The sequence below is a fragment of the Canis aureus genome, chromosome 13 (genome assembly GCF_053574225.1).
Source record: "Canis aureus isolate CA01 chromosome 13, VMU_Caureus_v.1.0, whole genome shotgun sequence".
Classification (NCBI taxonomy): Eukaryota; Metazoa; Chordata; class Mammalia; order Carnivora; family Canidae; genus Canis; species Canis aureus.
The window spans coordinates 16587533-16606339 of NC_135623.1; the positions used below are offsets into that span (position 1 = coordinate 16587533).

At 39.9% G+C, this 18807-nt stretch overlaps 1 protein-coding gene across 1 annotated transcript in view; it reads right to left on the reverse strand.

Annotated features, from left to right (window-relative positions):
- The window catches only part of RNF11 (ring finger protein 11), a 35795-nt gene extending 24950 nt beyond the window's left edge, over positions 1-10845 (reverse strand). The window contains exon 1 of the mRNA XM_077844982.1: positions 10595-10845. Coding sequence (XP_077701108.1) covers positions 10595-10717 — 123 coding nt within the window. The 5' untranslated portion in view covers positions 10718-10845. The remainder of the gene's footprint in view (positions 1-10594) is intronic.
- Positions 10846-18807: the final 7962 nt, after the last annotated feature.

Below are 18807 nucleotides of genomic sequence, written 5' to 3' on the forward strand. Positions count from 1 at the left end.
GAGCTAAGAATTTACACTTCTGATTTCGAAACTTATTTCAGTGTTGGTGCATTAAGAATAGATATAAAAATTAATGGAACAAAACTGAAGAGTCCAGAAATAAACCCTTACATTTATGATTGATTTTGGGCAAGAATGCCAAGACAATGGGGGAAGAATAGTTTTTTTAAAAAAATTTTATTGGAGTTCAATTTGCCAACATATAGCATAACACCCAGTGCTCATCCCGCCAAGTGCCCCCCTCATTGTCCATCACCCAGTCACCCCAACCCCCCGCCCACTTCCCCTTCCACTACCCCTTGTTCGTTTCCCAGAGTTAGGTGTCTCTCATGTTTTGTCACCCTCATTGATATTTTCACTCATTTTCTCTTTCTCTTTATTCCCTTTCACTAATTTTTATATTCAAATGAATGAGACCATATAATGTTTGTCCTTTCCCAATTGACTTATTTCACTCAGCATAATACCCTCCAGGTCCCTCTACGTGAAGCAAATGGTGGGTATTTTTCTTTTCTTTTTTTTTTTTTTTTTAATTTGTCATTTCTAATGGCTGAGTAATATTCCATTGTATACATAGGCCACGGGGAAGAATACTTTTATTAACAAATAGTCCTGTAACAGGATAGCCACTCGCAAAAGAATAAATTCAGGCCTTCCTTACATAAAAATTAACTCAAAATGGATCTATATCTAAAATATGAGAACCAGGAGCACCTGAATGGCTCAGTGGTTGAGTGTCTGTCTTTGGCTAGGGGCATGACCCCAGGGTTCTGGGATCTAGTCCTGCATCAGGCTCCCCAAAGGGAGCTTGCTTCTCCCTCTGCCTGTGTCTCTGCCTCTCTACTTCTCATGAATAAATAAAATCTTTTTAAAAATAAATAAAATGTGAGAACCATAAATAAAGCTAAGAGTAAATCTTTGTGGGTCAGGAAAAACTTTTAGACACAACATCAAAACTCAAATGACAAAAGAAAAAATTGGACTTCATAAAATTAGTAACTTTTGTGCTTCAAATACCACTGAAAAAGTGAAAAAACCAATCCACAAAATGGGAGAAAAGTTTTGCAAATCATTCACCTTACAAGGGACTAGAATATATAAAGAACTCATGCAACTCAATAATAAAGACAGCCCAATAAAAAATAGGCAAAGGATCTGAATAGATACTTGTCAAAAGATACACAAATGGCCATCAAGCACATGAAAAGATGCTCAACATTATTAGCCTTTAGGGAAATGCAATCAAAACCACAATGAGATACCACTTTACAGCCAACAACACAGCTATAATAAAAAAGACAAGTTCTGGTAACAATGTGCAGAAATTGGAACTACTGTGTACTGTTCGGTGGGAGTGTAAAAGTGCTTTGGAAATGGTCTGGTAGTTCCTCAAAAGATTACATGTGGAATTATACAACATGCCAATTCCACTGGTAGGTGTATTAACAGAGAAATGAAAACACATCCATATAAAAACCTATATACAAATGTTTATAGCAGCATTCTAACAGCCAAAAAATAGAAACCCAGATGTTCGTTAACTGAACAATAGCTAAATAAAATGTGGTAGATTCATACAATGGAATATTTCACAATAAAAAGGAATGAAGTCCTAATACACGCTACAACATAGATGAATCCTAAAAACTTGATGTTAAGTGATGTTAAGAGGTCAGTTCCAAAAGACCACATAGTACTATGCATATTGGTATGCATTTCTCATTCGGGAAATGCAAGTTAAAACCAACTAAAGGCTTCTACACACTTATTGAAATACCTAAAATAAAATAGATGGATAATACCTGGTGTTAGTATGGACGCAGAACAAACAGAACTCTCATACAAAGCTGATAGAAGTGTAAGTTGATGGAATCACTGAAAAAACTGTTTGATCTTGAAATGCATCACAAATAAGATGGACTGATTAAGATGTGTTAAATACAAAATGTACAGAATCTAAGTCATAGGAATATGGATTTTCTGTCAACTTTCTTTTCAAAAATTTATGTAACAAAATGTTGTGGGACAAACTATGTACCCCAAATAAGCATGTACATTACGTACATAAAAAGAATGGTCACAAAAGATTAATACAGCCAAAAGCTCAGAACCCAAATATATATCAACAGTAGAATAGATTGAAAAATAAATGTAAAAATGTCTATTTATACAATACTGTACAGCAGTGAAATCAATATAACTACATAAAACATGAATTTCACAATACTGAACTATTCTATTTAAGTTCAAAACTAGGCAAAACAAATATATACTGATAAGAGGTCAGAATAGTGGTTATCTTTGGGGAAGGGGTATTGACGGTTGGAGGATATATGAGGGAGACTTTTGGGTGTTGGAAACAAGCCATATCTTTTTTTTTTTTTTTAAGATTTTGTTTATTTATTCATGATAGTCACAGAGAGAGAGAGAGAGAGAGAGAGAGAGAGAGGCAGAGACACAGGCAGAGGGAGAAGCAGGCTCCATGCAGGGAGCCCGACGTGGGATTCGATCCCGGGTCTCCAGGATCGTGCCCTGGGCCAAAGGCAGGCACTAAACTGCTGCGCCACCCAGGGATCCCTGGAAACAAGCCATATCTTGATGGTGATTATAATATGTAAAAAAGTTCACTGGGATATATAGTTAATACTGTTAGTTATAATACTGTTAGTTATACTATTAAAGATACACTCTTCATTGTACCTTCAAAGGTTTATTTACACACACAAACACACATTTTAATGTATCAGATCATACATCTCTCTAAATTCATGTTCATCACCTACTGGCTCCAAGTTCTCCCACCCATAGTTTAATCATGGCAGCTCTTTTGCTTTTATTCCATTTCTTACACATTCATGTAAGACTTCACTTAAAGTCTTCAGAAGCTAAAAAAGTAAATTTGTGATTCTGTGTCCTGTCACAAATTGATCCCAACCTCAAAGTCTACAGCAATTTAATACTTGTTTATATACTTTTTTTTTATTATATACTTTCATACTGAATACTCTATGTATATACATGAATCTCAACTCCTTAACTAAAATGGTAGCTCCTTAGGGGTAAAGGGTTCATTTTCCTTTCCCCTTGGTGCCTAAGATAAATTTGCTGACTGAGAGAAGAAACTGGTAATGGGGTGTCCTGGTCTCTATCCTTAAAGTCTTACTCAGTTTATGATAAACTGCTTTTTCCCCACAAATAAGAATTAAACTTATACAAAATTACATGCAATTTGAACTAGTTGCGTCAGTAATAAAAGTCTCACTCTTCTTAGAGCCATTTTCATAAGAATTCAGAAAAATTTTAATAAATTAAATATATCTGGAGGATTGCTTTCTTCATTCCCACACTCTATCCCTTAGTTACTTTACTGCAAGCTCTCTAGATTAAGTAACAAGATAATTACTCAACTGGCCTCTGGGAGCATGCTCCAGGTTGGCTATTTAATTAAAAGATAGGTATATGTGTATTCATATTAAGTTGAACTCAAAAGTATTTTTGATCAGTGAAAATAAGGAACTCTAAGACTTCAAAAGCCACATCCCATAAGCCAAACTGAGTATCCAAGTCACAAGGTCAGACAGGTCATCCAGGAGCAGAACATATTTAGTTCTCCCTTACTACTTTACTTTTTGATTGCATGTAGCAATCTCTTGCCATTAAAAGCACACTTTGGCTGTCAATTAGCCAGCTTTTCCTCGTATCTTTCACTTCCACTTGCACTCCAAGTCTTTAGCACCACCATTTCATCTATATCAAAACTGCAAAAATCCTGAACTCTGAGCACACTATCATAAACATTATATTCAGCATTAAAAGTTACTGGTAAAGGGGCAGCCTGGGTGGCTCAGCGGTTTAGTGCCGCCTTCAATCCAGGGCGTGATCCTGGAGACCCAGGATTGAGTCCCATATCAGTCTCAGTCAGGCTCCCTACGTGGAGCCTGCTTCTTCCTCTGCTTCTCTCTCTGTCTCTATCTCTCATGAATAGATAAAATTTAAAAAAAATGTTTTTAAGTTACTGGTACAGAATCAACTTCTAAATTATTTCTTACAGCCTGTTTTTTAATGACTTATTTGAATACAGGACAGAAATACATCATCCCTAACTCTTTGCTTTAGGGAAGGTTATACATGGAAGATAATTATATTCAGAAATGGCTCCACACAAGATGACAAATATAACATCTAATTTTAATTGTATTTACAATTATCCTCCTTATAGAATTTAACTTGGCTAAGACACAGTAAAGACAGAAGACAAAAGAGAAAAAGTGGCACAAATTGAAGAAAAGTCAGAGAGAACCTATACTGGTCATTCTGTGACAGTTTTTCTGTTTAGAAGACATAAAATTAAGATCTTTATAAAAGAATCATTATTATATTATAATTTTATATTAAACTTTTAATAGATTGAAATTTTATAATATAGACATTTCTAGAAAGTATCATCTAAAAAATATTTTAAGGAAGTCAACTTCTCAGATCTTATGCACTGAGTAACTCATTACCCCTATCTTCTCAAGTTACTCTATAATTAGCTCTAGAATTAAACACTGACACACAGACTGCCCTACTCTTAAAGGTACATACATTCTTAATGGTAAAGAATCAGCCTTAATTAAAGGACATCTAGAATGGGTTTTAGGCATAAATAAAACGCCTGCAACAATGGTGACAAATAAGCAAGTATCTTCAAAAAAAAAGATCAAACCAAGTTGAACTACACAGAACACAAACCAAACTCAAATGAAACAGCTCACACACTTTATAAATTACAAGTGATAGAACAAAAATGAAGTCAGATAAAACAGTTAATGTGGGAAAGAAAAATAGAATCCTTTATGTTATAAACGCCAAAGCACAGGATTCTGAGAATAATTTAGATAGAAGTAAAACCATAAAATTTCATACTCTTACAGAAAAATGCAATTAACTGATTTCCACATTTATTCAAGTATTTGAGTGCCTGCTATGTGAAAAGCGTAGTTCTAACAATGCAAAGAGTGCTAGAGTAGGAGGCCAGCAGGAGATATGGCATTGTATGAATAATTGAAAATCAAAAAAGGGTAAAGTGTCTGTCCTAAGAATGGTAAACAAAGTGCTAAAGGAGTTCAGATAAAGCTGTTATTTACATTAGGGAGATCAGTAAAGGACTCATGGCATATGAGCTGGACCTTGAAAGCTATAACATACTGGGAACAACTAAGGGAAGAGAATTCTGGGCAATGGAAACAGAACACAGGTAGCGGCTGGAAAGCAGAAGGCATATATAGAATTATAGCAAACTGTTCAGTCTGATTAGAGTATAAATTGTATATGAGACTACAAAAAGCTGGAAAACAATAAGGAGCTAGATCATGAATCTGGTTGCTAACACCGAGATCTTCAGTAATAAGTCATTAAGAATCATTAAGGATTAAGAGGCAAGGTATATGATCTGGAGATTTATCTAGCATTGAAGAATGAAATGAATGGGGAAGAGGATACATCAATTAGGTTACCATGAGAGGTAGCGAGGACTTCAATCATGGTGGTTACAGTATAAGAGGGAGAACGCAGAGTTCTAAGGCACTACAATGTGTAGGAAGCCATTCCACTCCACTGAGAGATTTTAAAAATCTTAACATATCATTCATTTTTTTAGAAAGATTTATTTATGAGAGAGAAAGAGTGCATGTGCACGAGCGGGGAGGGGAGGCAGGTGGCAAAGGGAGAGGAAGAGAAAGAAGCAGATTCCTCACCAAGTACATAGTCCATTGTGGGGCTCCATCCCATGATCCTGAGATCATGACCTGAGTAGGAAGAGCTGGACGCTCAAGCGACTGTGCTACTGAAGGGCCCCCACATCATTTTAATTTTTAAAGAAACTGTAATCTGGAAAAATAACCATTATTAAAGTACTAAGAGCTAATTAACTAATCAAGCAATATATGATTTCTAGATAAATATTACAAACAAAAATGGTCAAGGGATGCTTTAAGACTTTGGATTTGATCTGCACCTTAAAAGACAACTTGAAGAGGCAGGGATAAAATAAAATAAAATTTCACACAAAGGAAACTTTTTAAAGTTAAATTTAATAAAATTAAGATATGTGAAATACAGATTGAATTTCCAAAAAGGTAGAGAAAATGTAATACATAAAAAATTTTCAAATACCTGAATTTAATTTCACATTATCAGAAAAACAAGGTAATATATTACAGCCTTAAATAGTCAAAAATAAGTATTTTTAGATTTTTAAAGGAGGATGAATACTGAGTTCTTATAGGAAACCAAGTCTTTTTTATAAAAGTATCTTGAAGCTTTATTCAGTCACCACTTGAAATATCCAAAATGTTGTCATTCGTGAAAAGTTCCTCAAAACACAACATAATCTGATAAACTCTCTTCATATTTTACAAGTAAGTGACAATTAGGATTTGAACTCAGATCCATCTGACCCCAAAACCAGAGGTACGCTTGTACTTACTGCTCTATTAACTTACTTTCTTCTGATTTAAAAATTCCAAATGAATTAATCTCAAAGTAGAGGACAGAAGAGATCAATCTCAAACTGTGTAACTGCTGCAAAACTGATACCAATCTTTGTATTTATATAGATATCACAGTATTCAGACAGAAATACTGTAAAGTGGCTTTTGTTGTTCAGTGAATATTAACTTCTTTTTAACAAAGTGCTACTCTTGAATTAGCATACGACAAATGAGGGTGCCTGGTGTTTTAGAGTAACAGTACTTCATGCAGGTACTTCAACCTGTTCAAATATTCCTTTCAACACTGGGCTACCAGCTGGCCTTTCCTCTTATGGACCACCTTCATCCTCCAGCCTTTCATGATTTACCTACCCTCTCACAACCTAAGACTGACCTTGATGGGCAGATTTCCTTTGCATTCTTTTGAAATATTCAGGAAGGACAGAGTAGAGGGTATGCCAATTTCTTTGTTTTTACCTTATAATTCAAGAAAAGCTCTAACCTCTTCCCTCCCATTTCTTTATGGACAAAGATTTATTTTCCCATAAAATAAACATTACAGAATATATACTGTATATATTTTAAATACCCTAAATTATTTTATATTTTAAACCAATTCCTGATTGCTAAAATTTGACTTGTAGGATTGATTCCTTAAAAAGGACCCACAAAGAGGAAAAAAGGCACTTGGAATGTGCAGTTCTTACAAGATATTAAATAGCACTGGCCTCAAAATATTAATTCATTTAAAAGAAATCCATTCATTCAACCAATAATTGATTATCTAATATGTGCCAGGCACTGTTCAACCATTAAAAAAAACCTCCTTTCCTCAAGGAGTTTATTTAGCCTTAGTGGGAGAAGACAGATAAGCAATAAACAAAATAAAGACAGTGTGTTAGAAAGTGATAAAAGTTACGGGGAAAAAAACAGAATGAGAGAATGAATTCCAGGGTGTTGAAGCAGGTTGTAATTTTAAATGGGGTGTTCAGAAAGTGTTTATGAAGGTGTCCTTTGAGTAAAGACCTGAAGGAGGTGAGGGAATCAGCAATGAAAATACCTGGAGAAGAGCACTCCAGGCATAAAAACAATGAGGGAAAAGGTCCTGGAGTATCCTAGGAACAAGTAGGCCAAAGAAGCTAAAGGGATGTCAGCAGGGGGAAAACTAGTAAGAAGTCAGCATCAAGAGAGATATGTGTTGGGGATATACAGATAACGTAGGGCTTATGGACACAGAGGGATTTGCCTTTTACTGTGAATGAAATGGAGATCCACATAAGGTTGCACCAAGAGACATGATTTGTAGTTGTTATTTTTTTGAGACATGATTTGTTTTACCAGAATAACTGACTGCTGGGTTAAGAACAGACTGTAGGGAAGGCAAGGGTGAATACAGTGAGACCAGTTAGAATACTAACTAAACACAGGAAATAAACAGGTACTTCCTATAAACTTTCACTATAATGGCATAGAGTTTACTTTTTAAACATAAATTAAATACATCTGTCAGGTCCTGCTAATAGGAAATAACCTAGAAATTTACTAAGTAGAGCTCTTAGCATTAGCCTACACCGTGCAACACAAAAAGGACATCTTTTAACCACCCACTACAGAAAAATACTGTGTTCCTCTATAATCAGCTTTAAAGATTTTTAAAGATCCTATTGCAGCTGAGACTATTCTTTCAAGAAATATGCTATTCTTGTAGCTCTTTTAATTATATACTATTTTTGAAGAAAAAATGTTACTTCTGTCCACTGAAAATATAAATCATTTCTTGGACTGGTGTTTGGACTGGCGTTTCTCAGATCATTTAAATTAACCATTCCTAAAAATCTTATTTCCTTTGGGAGGGGACAAAGCTTTTTCTACAAAAGTTTCTTTATGCTCCCATTAAAGTTTTATTTCAATTGATACGAAATTTGCATCAGTATCTGGGTCACTCACTTCAAAAAAGGGCAACCACAAAAACTCCTGCTGTCACAAATAACATGTTCCTTCATGATTTAAAAAAAAATCTATCACCTAGTTCTCCTGGAAAAACCAAATACAATTCCTAAAAATTAAGTTATCCTTAACACTGTATTACCGTGTGGGTAAGAGAAAAAGGGCCATGAACTCAGGATATTTAATTTGCCTGGAAAGGGATTAGGGAGTATGGAAGGAGATTTTGAAATAAAAATCATACCTCTACAAAAATTTGCTCAGGAAGCTAAAATAAGCACATTGTCCTATAGTATTTGAGGGAAATGAAAAGTGAAATATAAACAATTTACTTGCTTCAAAGATTCAAAAAGATGAAAAGACTTCCCTGTGACACTCTCTGGAAGAAACAGGTGTGTAAACTTACCACACAAGGTACTGAATTCAAATTCATTAATTCATTCAACATTTAAATGCTTAAGTGCCAGTAATTTCTTTTTTTTTTAAGTGCCAGTAATTTCATGAAACATTGAGGATACAGTCCTTGTTCTTAAGAGCTTAGTCTTCACTTATCCCACAAGTTACTGAATATTTACTATGAGCCAGATGCTGGGGATGTAACAGCATAGCAGGTGACATAAGGGTCCCTACCTGCCAGCAGCTTACACTGGAGGCAGAAGGAAATGCCATAAGGATGAAACCTACATCTAACAAAACTAAGATATTAACACCCCAAGTGTTGTTTGTGCTGCTTATGGAATGGGGGTGGGGGGGTGGAGGGTGCTACACAAACAACTGAGGGATGGATTCACAGAGGGAGGGAGGGGAAGGTAGAGACCTGGGAGAGTGGTGACAGGAGAGCTGAGTCTTTAAAGAGGATTAGATGTTCACCTTGCTGACCTTGGGGGAAGGGATCCTAGCAGAGGGAGCAACTGGAGCAAAGGCAGAGATGTGAACTGATGTATTTGGCAGGCCTGAAATACAGAATGTGAAAGATAAACCATGGAGGCTTCTGTATGCCACGATTAAGACTGGACTTTATTGGCATATATATATGAAAGGACCCTGAGGGTTTTATTCACAAAACCAGGATATGTGATCAGGTTTTTCTGGTGTGATGAGACACTGGTTTACACAGGAATGAGAGAAGAATAACACTAGATAATGATGTCACCACATGAAACAACAAAGGAGACTTCCCGGTTAGAAAACTAAACCCCCTTCAGCTAAAAAATTAAGGCATTTAACTATTTAAACCCCTCTGGAAAAAAAGCTAACCAATATCATTCAAAATTGAAAAGTAGAGAAAAGGTTTTTATATATTCTAAATAAGATCTACATTATCTATTTGGAGTTCAAGAGATCTTAGCTTTTTTATTAACTGTAAACATATATAGGACGGATTGCTGTACAAAAAGCGATGAAACTGTTTAGGAGCAAGTCTTTGATACGAAGTGAGAACCACGAGTAACAGAAGATATTCAAGTCAGGTTTAAAGGTTTCCAAAGTTCAAGATACTCAAGTTTTATTGAATCAGCGCGTTTAAAAGGTGTGTCATAGGGTGGAGCGAGAGGAGGAGGGATCAAAATTAATACATACACACACACATATGTATAAACAAGTAACTCCTGATGTCGCCAGCACTAAAATCACCACTTGATCTTTTCTCATGTAGGAGAAATGAGCACCTACCAGATCCAATTAACGCACAGGGTACAGGGAGGGGTGGGGGAGCGGATGGCCACACATGACGAGGAGGTGGGGGGCAACGACCTACCCAGAACCCACAGTCCAGGCGGCGGCGCGATGAGGAAACGTCCCCCACATCTCATACCAGACTCCACGCTTTAGACATAAAGGCGGAACGAGGTCATCCCCAAATTCCACAAGCGAGGAGGATACTGTCACCACTCGGATCCCAGAACTCAAGGACAGAGAGGGCCGTCCCCACGCCGTTCCTGATGGGAGGTGAAGGGTCCCCCTTACCCCGGGAGGGGCGGCGATCACCTTCAGTCCCCGCCCTAGGGCCGCCGCCCCCCAGGCCGGGCCCGGCGAGGCCGGGGCGGTGACAGCCCCTCGGCGCCCCCCCGGCCCCTCGGCCCCCCTCGGCTCCCCCGCTCCCCTCCGGCCCCGACGCCCCCCCACCCCGCGCTCGGGCCGCCTCGCCCCGCTCCTCCCCAACACACAGCCTCCCCTACCTGATATGGCGGCGGCGGCTCCTGGTCCGGTTCCGTCCCCTCGCCGAAACTAGCGCGGTCGGACTGGGACTCGTGAAGCAGGGAGATGTCATCCGAGGTGGGGGACTTGAGGCAGTTCCCCATCTTCCGAGGCTACGAGGTGTGATCCGGAGGAGGCAGAAGCAGCGGCGGGCCGTTCGCACGCGCCGGGCCAGCGAGGCGGGGTCGGCGGCAGGCCGGGCTCAGGCGGCGGCTCCCCCGCGCCCCGGCGCCGCCGGAGGGCTGCTCATGCCAGGCCCCGGCCCGGGGGCTCAAGGCTGGGCTCCGCTGGGGTCGCGGCGGGCGCCTCCTGCGAGGCGGCACTGGGGGGGGGGGCGGGGAGACGGAGCCCTTCCCCACCCCGCCCCCCCGCGGGGCGGCGGCGGCCACCGAGCTGCCGGGCCTAACGCGGGTCAGGGGCGGGGGGCGCGGCTGCCGCGGCTGCCCCAGCTGCTGCCTCAGCTGCTGCTGCCCCCGCCGACGCCGGAGCCGCGGCCGCGGGCCTCATCCTACTCCGCCTCAGAGCGGCGGCGGCGGCCAGAACGAGGCGGGCCGCGGCCGTGCGTCACGCGCCGTGCGTGCCCCGGGCCCGCCCCCGGCGCCCGAGCCCTGGGCGTCTCCGGCCGCGGCCGCGCCCCCTCCCGCCCGGCGGCTGTTCCCGGGGCCCTGGCGGCGGGGCCGGGCCTCGGAAGCCGCCCTGCGGGCTCCCTCCCGCGGGTCCCTGCTCCCTCGGGCGCGCCTCAGGCAGCCTCCTGCCCGCCGCCGGCCGGGTGATGTGCTCGCAAACCCTCCTCCCAACGGGTCGCTCCCGGGTTGAAGTGTTAGGGAGGCTTCTTCCCCGTTCTCCCTTCAGAATAAAGTCCAAGCTCGCCCGTGAGCCGGGCCACCGTTCACACAGCTGCGCGATCTTTTTAAAACATAAATTGACCCCCCATTTAAGACCTTCACTGGCTTACCCAAACCGTTAGGAGTATCCTTAAACGGTTTACAGATCTACTTCCCCAATCTCATTAGCAGCATTGTCTCCTCAGATATCTAACTGCGGGCTGTCTAAAGTACCTCGGGTTATCTTAGAAGACTGTTCCCTCCGGCTGAGGCCTTCACCCGAACTGCTTCTCGGACCTACGCGCGCTTCGCCTTCACGCCAGACCTCCTACCCCCCATCAGGCTAACCGTTATTCCCAGTTGTCCTTCCTAAATTCAACTTCGTTTCCTCTAACCCTCCAGTCTGGACTGGTGGCCTTCTCCATGCCCTTCGTCCCTGAGCTTCTGCCCATCACAGCCTGATCGAGCCGAATCATCTGTCCCTCCTCTGTGCACGGCCTGGGTGCTGCCTAAGGGACAGTAGGCCCTCTTGGTTGAGTGAACAAAGAAAGAGCCCGAGAAGCAATATGTGCAAAGGAAGGAAATAAGAAAGATGAGAATGCTCCCAGAGGACAAGAAGCGGGTCTTGACTCTCTTTCTTTTATTCACCAGTCACTGATTCTTTTTCTTCCCTCGCAAGACCCCATGCTAGGCACTAGGGAAGCTCTTTTACCGGATCTGCTTTGTCCCGGATGGAGCCCAGAGTCCAGCTGGGGAGACCAGTAAACAGTGAGTCCCTACTCCCCTCCACCACCAAAGGTTTTTGCAGAGCCCTAAGGAGACTGTTTAGACCATGTGGGTGAGGATCAGAAATGATTCTTGGAGGTAGGATTCTAAACTAGTATGGGCATGAGTACTCTAGCTTTGGAGTCCCTATTCTACAAAATCACTTACTTAAATGTCCTCATATCCCATATTAAATAGAACCGTTTTGCTGCATCCTGTCTTCCTCAAGACTTACCTTCCTTCCCATTGATAGCTCCACCTAAATATGGGATTCCCTAATCCCATGTTTGTATTGGAATCTTTCATACATTCCCAAGAATCATTACTTAATACTCTAGCTTGAAAAGTAAAATCATTGGATTCTCTGGGAAAAAAATTTCAGGCATTTGCCTCTTTCCCCCCCATTTCCATTTTCCCTGTCTCCTCTGAACTCTTGCAATAGCTTCTCAATGAAGCCTTTGCTTCTGTACTATCAATCTATTCTCCACACTACAGCCATGAAAAATGTGACCAGAGAGCATTCATAGACTTGTGGTTCAGAGATGTAGCATGGCATTAAGGCCTTGCACCATTTGGGTCCCACCTTTATGTCCCATATGACTCCAACTCCAACCCCGCATCCTACATTCCAGCCATCTTAACGCTGCTTGCTATGCCCTCAATTTTCACTATGCTCTTCCACCTCTGATCTTTTGCCATGCTGTTCTCTTCTGTTGAATTGTAGCCATCATTTAGGACCCTCTTTAAAAACCACTTTCCTCAGGGATCCCTGGGTGGCACAGCAGTTTAGCGCCTGCCTTTGGCCCAGGGTGTAATCCTGGAGTCCTGGGATCGAGTCCCACATCAGGCTCCCTGCATGGAGCCTGCTTCTCCCTTTGCCTCTGTCTTTGCCTCTCTCTGTCTTCTCTCATGAATAAATAAGTAAAATCTTAAAAAAATTTTTTTCCTCATGTAGTTATCCTTGGTTTCACTTAGTTGAAAAATATGTAACAGTAGAAAATAAATGGGATCTATTATTATTATATACAACTATATATTAATTTGAATTGTTTAACACAATTTTAGATATGTAGTCATAACTGACATTTATTAGCCTGAGCCAGACATATAAGAGCCCAGAAAGGTGTACATTGGTATTTCTGTTTTGCAAGAATGGAAATATGGATTCACATAGCTATTTAGGGCTAAAGCCAGGATTTGAATCATATACCAGTCACCTTTGTTAGGTGTGAGAAAGGACTACAACATTTTTCATCCTGGTATTTCTCCGTGTTTAAAAACAAGGGAATGAGGGAAGACATCTTGAATGCCTTTGTTGTCTACATGTAAGGAAGTAGCCATTTGAGGATCCTTCTTCCTAGCCCAGCTTTAGAAAGCAGCCCTTGGGTAGTGCCCTATAGACCAGAGTGTGACCTAATGACAAAATATAATTTAAAATAGAAAGTAGTAACCAGGACTATTGCAGTGACAAGAACTCCTAACTCTAGTCAAGTTCCTCTAAATTCCTCAAGGCCCTAAACTTGGGTTCTGTCATTGGCCCCCATATTCCAGTTTTAGCAAGAATCTATCTGAGTCACTTTAACCCCTGTCTTGCATCTGACCACCTTAGCCTGCCTTCAGCAAAAATCCTATCAAGGAGGTTTAGCCGGAATTCTCCTTAGCCCTGATGTTTCTTCTTAGCAATTTTCTATCCATTTATCCCACCCTGTTCCTTGCCCATAAATCCATGCTTGTCCTTTTTGTATTCAGAATAGAGTCCAGTTCTACAGTGAGCTCTCCCTTTCCCTATTGCAACAGCTCCTGAATAAAATTTGCCTTCACTACTTCTTCTGTCTGGCTCTGGTTTTCTCTAGCAGCAGGAGATCTAATGCAGAAGGAGATATGATAGTCTGATATCTTCTATTGGACTAGATTTTTTTAAAAATATATTTTATTTTTTAGACAAGTTTTAGGTTCACATCAATATTGAGCAGAAGGTACAAAGATTTACTATATAAAGCCCACGCCTATGCATGCATAGCCTCCCCCATTAACAACATCCTGCACCAGAGTGGTACATTTGTTACAATTGATGAGCCTATAATGACCCATTACTAACCTACAAAATCCTTGCTTATGTTAGGGTTCACTTTTGCTGTTGTACATTCTATGGGCTTGGACAAATTTATTTATTTTTTAAAAATATTTATTTATTCATGATAGAGAGAGAGAGAAAGAGAGAGAGAGAGGCAGAGACACAGGTGCAGAGAGAAGCAGGCTCCATGCAGGGAACCTAATGTGGGACTCAATCCCAGGACTCCAGGGTCACGCCCTGGGCCAAAGGCAAGTGCTCAAACCGCTGAGCCACCCAGGCTGCCCATTGGACAAATTTATAATGGAGTGTATCCACCATTTTGGCATCATACAGAATAGTTTCACTGACCTAAAAATCTGTGCTCCACCTATGCATCCCTCTCTTGCCACTGGCAACCACTGATACTGATTCTTTACTGTCTCCATAGTTTTACCTTCTTTAAAATGTCATGTAGTTGAAACCATTCAGGGTAGAGCCTTTTCAGATTGTCTTCTCTTACTTAGTAATATGCAGTTAAGGTTCTTTCATGTTTGTCCACGACTTGATAATTCATTTCTTTTTAGCACTAAATAATATTCCATTCTCTGAATGTCCCACAGTTTACACTGAAGGACATTTTAATTGCTTCCAAATTTTGGCAATTATGAATAAAACTGCTATAAACATCCACACACAGAGGTTTTTTCCCCCAATTTTTTTTACTGTGGTAAAATACACTTAACATAATATTTGCCACTTTAACCATTTTTTAAAGTAGGCTCCATGCCCAGCATGGAGCCCAACATGGGGCCCAACATAGGGCTTGAACCCACGACCATGAGATCAAGACCTAAGCTGAGATCAAGAGTCAGATGCCTAACTGACTGAGCCATCCACAAGTCCCTCACCTTAAACATTTTCACATTTCAGTGGAATTAAAAACATTCATAATATTGTGCAACCATCACCATCATCCGTCTCCAGATTTTTATTCATTTTGTAAAACCCAAACTATCCATTAATAAACAATAATGCCCATTCTTCTCTCTCTCCAGCCACTGGCAACCACCATTTTCTTTCTGTCTCTGTGATTTTTTTTTTTTTATTTATTCATGATAGACATGGTGAGGGGGGCAGAGGAAGAAGCAGGCTCCATGCCTGGAGCCTGACATGGGACTCCATCCCAGGACTCCAGGATCACGCCCTGGGCCAAAGGCAAGCGCCAAACTGCTGAGCCACCCAGGGATCCCTTCTCTGTGATTTTTGACTAAGTATCTCACAGTATTTGTCCTTCTGCAACTGGCTTTAAGGTGCATCCATATTGTAACATATTGCAGAATTTCCTCCCTCCTTAAGCCAAATAATATTCCATTGTGTGTGTGTATACCACATTTTACTTGTCCATTCATCCATTGATGGGCACAAGTGTCGTCCAAGTTCTAGCTATTATGAATTGTGCTGCTCTGAACATGGGCATACAAATATTTCTTTGAGACTCTGATTTCAATTCTTTAGTCATATACCTGGAAGTGGAACTGCTGGATCACATGGTAATTCTATGTTTAATTTTTTGAGGAATTGCCATAGTGTTTTTCACAGCAAATATACCATTGTACATTCCCACAAAAGTGTGTTTGCAAGTTTTTTTGTTTTGTAGACATAAGTTTTCAACTAATTTTGGCAAATATCAAAGAGCGCAACTGCTGGATTGTATGTTAAGAATATGTTTAATTTTGTAAAGAAACTACCAAGTTGTCTTCCAAAGTGGCTGTACTGTTTTGCATCTCCTCCAGCAATGAATGAGAGCTCCTGTTTCTCCATATCCTCACCAGAATTTGGTGTTATCAGTATTCTGGGTTTTGGCCATACTAACAGGTGTATAGTGGTAACTCATTCTTTTTAATTTCCATTTATCTGAAATTTTCCTTTCCTATGCTTATTTGCCATCTGTATGTCTTAATTGGTGAGATTTTTTTTTGTTTTTTTAAAGAGGGTTGTTTATATTGTTGTTGAGTTTTTAGAGTTCCTTATACATCTTAGAGAACAGTCCTTTATCAGATATGTCTTTTGCAACATTTCCTTCAAGTCTGTGGCTTATCTTTTCATCTGCTTGACACTGTCTTTCATACAGCAGAAATTTTTTAATTTAATGAATTCAACTTATCTATTTTCTTTCATGTATTGTACCATGCATTGTATCTAAAGTCATTGCAAAACCTAAACCATGTAGGTTTTCTTCTGCGCTATCTTTTAGGGGTTTTATATATTTGCATTTTACATTTAGATGTGATCCATTTTGAGTTAACTTTTGTGAAGGGTATAAGGTCTGTGTCTAGATTCATTTTTTTGCACGTGGCTGTGTAGCCATTCTAGTCTAGTACATTTGTTGAAAAGACTATCTTTTCTCCATTGTATTATTTACCTTTGTTGAAAATCAGTTGACTATATTTGTGTGGGACTATCTGGGCTCTCTATTGTGTACTATTGATCTATTTGTCCATTCTTCTGCCAAAACCATACTGTCTTGATTACCATAGCCTTGTAGTAAGTCTTGAAGTAGGGTAGCATCAGTCCTCCAACTTTTTTTTCTTCAATTATCTGTTGTTTACTCTGAGTCTTTTGCCTCTCCATAAAAATGGACAATCAGGTTAGGAAGTATTCCCTCTGCTATGTTCTGAAGGAAATTGTAGAGACTTGGCATAATTTCTTCCTTAAATGTTTGGTAGATTTCACCAATTTGGTAGTATGCCTACCTGGTCCTGGTGCTTTCTGTTTTGGAACATTATTGTTTTTTGATTCAATTTCTTTAATGAGGTTTTTCATATTGTCTATTTCTTCTGGTGTGAATTGTGTGGCAAATGGAGTCAAGAAACTGGTTGATTTCACCTACACTATCAAATTCATGGGCATAGAATTGTTCAAAGGGATCTGCAGTGATGTCCTTTCTTTCATTTCTGATGTTAGGAATTTGTGTCTTCTCCTTTTTTAACTTCGCCTGGCTAGAGGCTTGTTGATTTTATTGATCTTTTCAAAGAACCAGCTTTTGGTTTAATTGATTTTCTCTATTGATTTCCTGTTTTTAATTTCATTGATTTCTGCTCTAATTTTTATTATTCCTTTTCTGCTTACTTTGAATTTAATTTGCTCTTTCTTTTTCTAGTTTCCTAAAATGGAGGTTTAGATGGTTGATTTTTAGATCTTTCTTCTTTTCTAATATAGGCATTCAATGCTATAAATTTCCCTCTAAGCACTGCTTTTGCTGTATCCAAACAAATTTTGTTAAGTTTTCTTTTCTTTTTCATTTAGTACAAAATATTGTTTAATTTCTTTAGAAATGTCTTCTTTGACCCATGTGTTAGAAGTGTGTTGTTTAATCACTAAGTATTTTGGGATTTTCTAGCTATCTTTCTGTTATCGATTTCTAGTTTACTTCTCTTGTGGCCTAGAGCAGACATTGTATGATTTCTAATGTTTTAAATTTGGCAAGACATGTTTTATAGCCCAGAATGTGGTCTGTCTTGGTAAATGTTTCCTGTGAGCTTGAGAAGAGTGTATAATCTAGTGTTGTTGGATAAAGTAGTCTATAGATATCCATTATATCCAGTTGATTGATGGTGCCATTGAGTTCAGCTTATAACCTTACAGATTTTAAGCCTGCTAGATTTGTTCATTTATTATAGAGTGGAACCAGATATTAAGGAGATATGGCAAACATAAAATATATTATTTATGCTAGCATATAAGGGCTTAATACTGTTATTGTTATCATTTTTAAAAAAGATTTTATTTATTTAATTGACAGGGAGAGAGAGAGAGAGCACAAGCAGGGGAAGTAAGAGAGGGAGAAATAGACTCCCTGCTCAGCAGGGAGCCCGATGTGGGCTTGATCCCAGTAACCTGGGATCATGATCTGACCTGAAGGCAGACACTTAACCAACTGAGCCACTCAGGTGCCCCAATATTATTATTTTTAAATGAAATTTTTAAAAATATTTCTCAGTTTTTTAAAAGATTTTATTTATTTAATTAACAGAAAGAGACACACACACACACACAGAGAACACAAGCAAGGGGAGCAAAAAAGGAAGAAGCAGACTTCTTGTTGAGAAGGGAGTCTGACACAGGGCCTAATTCCAGGAACCCAGTATCATAACCTGAACTGAAGGCAGACACCTTACCCACTGAGCCACTCAGGTGCCCCTGAGTTTTCTTTTCTTTTTTGTTTTTTCTAAATATTTTTTATTTATTCATTTGAGAGAGAGAGACAGAGAGAGCACAAGTAGGGGGAGTGGGAAAGGAAGAAACAGGCTCCCCGCTGAGCTGGGAGACTTACATGGGGCTCAATCCCAGATCCTGGACCTCATGACCTGAGCTGAAGGCAGACACTCAACTGCCTGAGCCACCCAGGTGTGCTTATTTTCTAACTTGATATATATTGATAGATATAATTTATATAAATGAAAGCTCATTGGAGTCTTTAATAATTTTTAAGAGCATGCAAGGCTCCTAAGACAAGAAGCTTGAGAATTACTAGTCTAAAGCCTTCCTACTC